This window comes from Echinops telfairi, unplaced genomic scaffold, assembly GCF_000313985.2.
Source record: "Echinops telfairi isolate 266 unplaced genomic scaffold, ASM31398v2 ScPeMD7_9;HRSCAF=40, whole genome shotgun sequence".
NCBI classification, from domain to species: Eukaryota; Metazoa; Chordata; class Mammalia; order Afrosoricida; family Tenrecidae; genus Echinops; species Echinops telfairi.
The window spans coordinates 40,474,986-40,482,015 of NW_022103906.1; the positions used below are offsets into that span (position 1 = coordinate 40,474,986).

The 7,030-nt window shown below is 43.1% G+C and overlaps 1 protein-coding gene across 1 annotated transcript in view; it reads right to left on the reverse strand.

Annotated features, from left to right (window-relative positions):
* Positions 1 to 4,856, reverse strand: part of MAK16 (MAK16 homolog) — a 14,047-nt gene extending 9,191 nt beyond the window's left edge. The window contains exon 1 of the mRNA XM_004696202.2: positions 4,787 to 4,856. Coding sequence (XP_004696259.1) covers positions 4,787 to 4,801 — 15 coding nt within the window. The 5' untranslated portion in view covers positions 4,802 to 4,856. The remainder of the gene's footprint in view (positions 1 to 4,786) is intronic.
* Between the last annotated feature and the right edge of the window lie 2,174 nt (positions 4,857 to 7,030).

Genomic DNA, 7,030 nt, shown 5'->3' on the forward strand with positions numbered 1-7,030 from the left:
GGTAAATGTAAACAGAGTCATGAAGTGGCAGTCAAAATGCTACAATCTAGGTGTACAAAAGCAGGAGAGTGAGCTGCTTCAAAGAACCAGGAACGGCTCCAACACAAATGGAAAAATAAAGCAAAAGGAACGCATTTCAGGAATTTTATGAGTGCAGGCAATTGAAGGAAACAGGTAAGAGGAAACGAAACAGACAAGGAGTCAAACAACCAGAATAGTGTATGCTACGGGGATAGTAGCTCCTGGGTGAAGATGTGGCTATTTGCTTCGGACTGAAAAGCCTATGAAGCAGGTTCACCCTCGCTGCACTACCGAAAACTGCTGGCAGTTCAAGTCACTTTTGCCCTCCGTACTGCCAAGGCCGAAGGATGATTATCAGACGATTTTATTCAATGTCTCACAGGATCTGAGGTTGTACATTCCCTCAGTCAGGCCTTTGGTTTGTTTTTTGTCCTGCCCATTGGCTTCTCCTTTCTATTTTCCTTTGTAGACTCCATCTCTTGCTTGAATTTTAAATGTTGGAATGTCTCCCAGTATTGCGTCTTTACTCACAGGCTTTACATACTATGTCTGAGCTGATGATTTCCAAATTGTCATCTTCTCTTGATAACTAGACTTATAAATCCAACGAGATGCCTGTTTGACCCCTCCACTTGGATGTCTAATCTGCATCATAACCTCAGCATGTTCAAATGGCGTTATCAAGTCCAAACTTTCAAAAAGAGTACACCTTCTTCCTTCCTCAACGTCACCATTTTAATAAAAAATGATCACTCAACTGCTTTTCCAAACCACAAGTCCCTTGATCACTCCCTCTTCTTTTCTCACCCCATCACCACAGGAGCCCTGGTGGCATAATGGGGTACATGGTAGGCTGCTAATGCAAATGCAAAGTCAGCAGTTTGAAACCACTCTGCAGGAGAAAGATGAGGCTTTCTACTCCCATAAAGTTAGTCTTGGAAACCCACGGGGCAGTTCTACTCTGACCTGCAGTATACAATTGCAATGAATCTGAATTGACCCAGTGGCAGTAAGTGTGGTTTTATTCCATCCCCAAGTCTTGCTCATTATACTGATAAAACAGATTGCAAATCCATCTTTTCCATCACTTCCACTACCTAAAAGCGACCACTACTTTCCACCATACTCCAGTTTCCTTGCTTTCAGTCTTACTCCTTTTCAGAAGACGTTTTCACTAAAATAGACCAGATTTTGTTCTCCACTAAAAACGTACAAACCCTTCCTAAATGACTCATGATCTTGCTCTAAGTCTCCAATCCCCAGACCGCTCCCTCTTGCCCCTATGTCACAGCGGTGTCCTTTCCAGTCCTTCCCTCATCCCCTCAGTTCTTGGTGCAGCACAGTTAGTTCCTCCTGTCTCAACTGCTTTCCTTCAGTCCCTCAGGGGCTGGTGCAGTCTCAACTTTTTAAGCCTCAGTTCAAATGACACCTATTCAGAGGAGCCTTCTTTGACCGGCCTTACTGGGAGTGGCTTCTCCCAATGACATCTCCTACCAAGTCTGGTCTTTCTCTCAGAATCCTCACAACTCAGCAGATCATTTGATCTCTTCACCTGTTTATCAATTGCCTCATCCAACAGGACTCAGGGAGGCAGGGGACTCCCACTTGCAATCTCCAGTAATTGCCACATGGTCTCGAGAACAATGGGAATTCCAAAGCACCTAATTTGGCTCATGCGCACTTGTACATGGACCAAGAGGCAGTTGTGCCAATAGGACATTGGTTTAAAATCAAGAAAGTGTTTGCCAGGGTTGCATGCTCTCACCATCACTTATTCAATCTGTATGCTGGGCAAATAATCAAAGAAGCTGGGTTATATGAAGAATAATGCTGTAATGGATTGACAAAAGGCTTAATAACTTGAGATATGCAGATGACACAACCTTGCTTTCTGAAAGCAAGGAGGACTTGAAGCACTTGCTGATGAAGATCATAGATCAATATGGAGTACAAATCAATATAAACAAAACAAAAAGTCTCAAAACTGAATCAATAGGCAACATCATGATAAGGAAAGGAAAAAATGGAAGTTGTCAAGGATTTTGTCTTGTATAGATCCTTAATCAATGCTTATGGAAACAGCAGTGAAGAGATCGAATAAAGCATCTCACTGAATATAACACTGGGCAGATCTGCTGGACAAGACCTCTTTCATGTGTCGAAAAGTCATCCCCTTACAGAAGGGTCACGGGGAGGAGACGAGCCAGTCAGAGTGCAGTATAGCAATAATGAAACATAAAACGTTCCTCTAGTTCATTAATGCCCCCCCCCCACTATCATCAGTATCATGAACCCAATGCTACCTTACAAATATGGCTAGACCAGAGCATGTACACAGGTACAGATAAGAGATGGAAACACAGGGAATCCAGGACAGATAAACCCCTCAGGACCAATATTGAGAGTAGCCATAGTAGGAGGGTAAGGGGAAAGTGGGGGGGAAAGGGGAAACTGATCACAAGTATTTACTCATAACCCAGTCCCAGGGAGATGGACAACAGGAAAGTGGGTGAAGGGAGACAATGGCCAGTGTAAGACATGACAAAATAATAATAACATAAATTATCAAGGGTTCATGAAGGAGAGAGGGTAAAAAATGAGAAGCTGATACCAAGGGCTCAAGTAGGAAGAAAATTTTTTGAAAATGATGATGGCAACAAATATACAAATGTGCTTGACACAATGGATGGCTATATGGATTATGATAAGAGTTGTATGAGCCCCCAATAAAATGATTAAAAAATAATGGGAAAAAAAGAATACATAAAGAACTCTGACAATTTAATAAAAAGATAAACAACCCAATTTTAAATGGGCAAAGGACTTAGAAAGACACCCCTCCAAAGAAGATACTGACATTGCCAGCAAGTACTTTAAAAGATGTTCAGCATCATTTAATCATTAGGGAAATGCAAATCAAAATCACAATAAGATACCACTTCACACTTGATTACTAGAAAAAATAGAAAGTGAGTTTTAGAAAGAATGTAGAGATACTAGAATCCCTGTGCCATGCTTGTGGGAACATACAATGGTCTAGCTACTATGTTAAATACCTTGGTTCTTTAAAAAGTTAAGCACAGTTACCATATGACCTAGAGATTCTACTCTCAAGTTAAAACCAAAAGAACAGAAAACTGATTCATATACTTGTACAGCAATGTTCTTTGCAGTATTATTCACAATAGCCAAAAGTATTCAATAACAAATGAACAGTTTTAAAATATGTGGTGTATGCAGGCAATGGAAAACTACTTAGTCCGGAGTCAAATGAAATTCTGATACAACATTATACAAAACAAAGGAAGCTTTAAAAACATGACAGAGGGTGAAATAGGCCAGACACAGATACAGTATGATTCTATGATTCCATAGAAAATGCCTACAATAGGAAAATTCATAGACACCAAAAATAGGCCACACATTACCCAGGGGCTGAAGACAAAGAATGAGTGTTATAGCCTAATAGATAAAATTTCTGTTTGGGGTGATAAACTTTTGAAAGTAGTTAGTGGTAATGGTGATACAAAATTCTGAATGTAATTAATGTCACTGAAATGTACACTTGAAATGATTAAAATGATATGTCATATTTTCCTTAACAATAAATTTTTGTTAAAAAACAAATTGGAAAAAAAATAAAGTGTCGAAAAGCAAGGTTACTTTGACGACTAAGGTACACCTATGATGGTACTTTCAATGGCCTCGCATGTGAAAGTTGGACATTGAATTAAAAAAGACCAAAGGAAAGAAATCTATGCATTTGAACTATCAAGAATATTCAAAGTACCATGGACTACTAATAGATCTGTCTTGGAAGAAGTAGGGCCAAAGTGCTCCTTAGAGGCAAGGGCAGTGAGCCTTCATTTCACTTACTTGGGGCATATTGTCAGTCCCCGGGGACGGACTTTACCAAGAGGGTCAACACGATGGAATGACAACGCGGTTACAACACGGGCTCAACCATCAGAACCACTGTGAGGATGGCTGGTGTAGGACAGGGGGCGTTTCACCTGGGAAGCTGTGAAACGCTGGATTGCATCTAAGAACTGCCCTCGAGTACTTAATACAAACAGCTAAGCGAGTGAACTTAAGAGGTTTCCATGATTAAAACTTAGGCAAACAAAACAAAACAAACTTAGATAGTTGAACAAATGTAAAACACAAAAACAAGAAAGCCACTTACTATAGGAAAAGTCGACTGGAAAGGAACGTGCTTATTGGATGTCTAGGTCCTTAAACCCCAGCTGAATCCCCTCCTCCCCTTCTCGTGGAACAGCGTTTCACCTGGGAAGCTGTGAGTCCGAACCGACTCGATTGCATGTAAGAACTGCCCTCAAGGACTTAGCTAAGCGAGTGAACTTAAGAGGTCTTCATGATTAAAACTTAGGCAGATAGTTGAACACATGTAAACACAAAAACAAGAAAGCCACTTACTATAGGAAAAACCGACTGGAAAGGAACGTGCTTATTGGATGTCTAGGTCCTTAAACCCCAGCGGAATCCCCTCCTCCCCTTCTCCCCGTGGACCCACACAGCAGGCACAAAATCTTTCTTCTCTAAGCGCCAGGACGAGAGACGGCCACCCTGTGCGTTCCCTCGGGCGTCTCGGGGAGACACGTGAGAGCGCCACGTTCAGAAACCCAGGTCCGGAGCGGCGCGAGACAACACCGGCCAGCTCGCGCGCGGCCAGTTTCCGAGTGGCCTGAAGCAGGCGAGAAGTGCCCTCCACAAACCCCGGGGGACACAAGGAGAAGAAACTTACGTCGTCTGACTGCATGATATCGGTGTTCCAGCGTAGCCTGATGGCCTAATAACCATGCTTCTTCCGGGGACTTCTTCCGGAAACGGTGGTCTCACGTATCGCGAGAGTTGCTCAGATTCCCGGAAGTGCGCTGCGCCCCCTGCCGGGTTAATGTTTGTGCGGCCGCGCGGCTGTCCGTGCGAGCTCCAGCCGCCAGGGCTTCTGCTCCCGGCTCCCCGGGCTGCGGGCGCCGCAGGAACCAGCGCGGGAGCAGGTTCTCAGGAAATCGGCCGCGTTTCCGAGCGGCAGTCCAGGGCGCCCTGACGGACGTGCAGTTAGAGACCGGCTACCCACCCCTCCCACGTCTATACTGCCCACTCTCGGCCCTTCCGCAGCCGCGTAGAGAATTCAGGAAAGGTGCCCGCGGGCTGCGTCTTCGCGCCGAGCGTTCAGGGCACCTAGGCGGCTGGTAGACTGTCTCAAAAAGAAACGGGCCACTAACAGCTCTTCTCTGCTTTTCAGCTTACTACTTTTACTACTTCACATCATTAAAAAAAAATCACTATCTCGCTGCCGATTTAGTGACCCTATAGAACAAGGTAGAACTGCCCCGTGGGTTTCCAAGGCCGTTACTCTACCGGAGTAGAAAAACTAACCTTTCTTCCACGTAGCAGGTGGTGGTTTCAAACTCCTGGCCTAGAGAGTAACCACTAGTCACCAGGGTATTTTAATACCAAGCGTAAAGACAACCTCAGATAGGGATAAATCCTTAACCTGACCACAATCACGTTCTGAAACAAATCATTATGTAATCGTTTAAACGTGCTGCTTGTAAGGAAAACCCGCAGATCAGACCACCCTGGAACGCAGCAATTGAGCATTAGTTTTTTGAACTACATTTAGCTCTTAAAAACCAATCGCCATCTACTAAGAGAAGTGGGCAAGCATGTAACCTTTCTCAAGGGAGCTCCATGTGAAGTGAGGCTTTATAGTCAAATGCTGAACTACACCATCCATCCGGCCCTTTCTCTTCCTTAGTGGCTTGTGTGTGATTGTGGTACTGGAAGCTAAGCTACCTGTATCTCAAATACCTGCAGAGTCACCCGTGTTAGACAGGTGTCAGTGAGTTTTTCAGAGTAAGATAAACTGGCAAGAAACGCCTGATGATGTACTGCAGAAAATGAGCCAATAAAACCTATGGATCTCAACTTAGATCCCAAAGCACTTGCATCGGACAGGTTATCCAGAAGGGAATCCATCACTGGAGGAAGATCTTGTGTTTGATGAAGACAAGGGCCAGCAAGGGTAAGGGAGAGTCTTGGTGAGATTAACCAAGAGGCACAAAGATGGGCTTGATCAATCATGAGGGTTATGCACCACCAGGCAGCATGTGGATGGCAGTTATCTACCTACATGTACAGTTGAAATTGTTTCATGAAAATCAGTTGTGGTTATTCACATTAGACTCCTCCCCTATAAAAGCTTGGTTTAGAACATATGGAAGGCCTATTACCATCTACACAAATACTCTTTCACAGCAGAAAAGCTGAGCTAAGACAATGCGGAAGAAGTCAAAGTTTAGGCAATACGCATACCTGCACACACTAATTGGATAGCTTTAAGTATGGGAGCCAAACCAAATCAAACCCATGCTCGACAATATTGAGAGAGGGAAGGGCAAACAAATCAACAGTAGAATAAGATACCACTGCACACCCGCCATGATGGCTAGGAAAAAGTTCTCAGAACAGAACAAGTGTCGGTGAGAATGTGGAGAAATTGGAGCCCTTAGACACTATTTGTACATAGATACTTAAGAGTATCATTATTCAAAATTCAAAAAAGTGGAAATAACCCAAATGTCTATCAACTGATGAATGAACAAATAATTAAAACCACTATCATTTATGAAAATAAGTAATTAATAAAAAGAAGGGAAGTACCAATACATTGTACATGAATAAACCTTGAAAGCATCATGCTACATGAAAAAGTCAGTCACAAAAGACCACATCTTCCTCGTATCCACTGTGGATTGATTCCAAGATCTGGAGGGGTATTAAAACCCACTGGTGTTCAAGTCTCTTATGTAAAATTTGTTTGTTTTTTTTGTATATTCCCTGCTATATTCTTTACTTTCTAAATTACTTACAAAACCTAATACAATGTTAATGTTAGATAAATAGCACGTTAGTCTTCCTCTCAGCCTTTGAAGGCTTTGACCCTTTAGTTGACTTATAGGTGCCTCTCCTTCCCCTCCCGCAG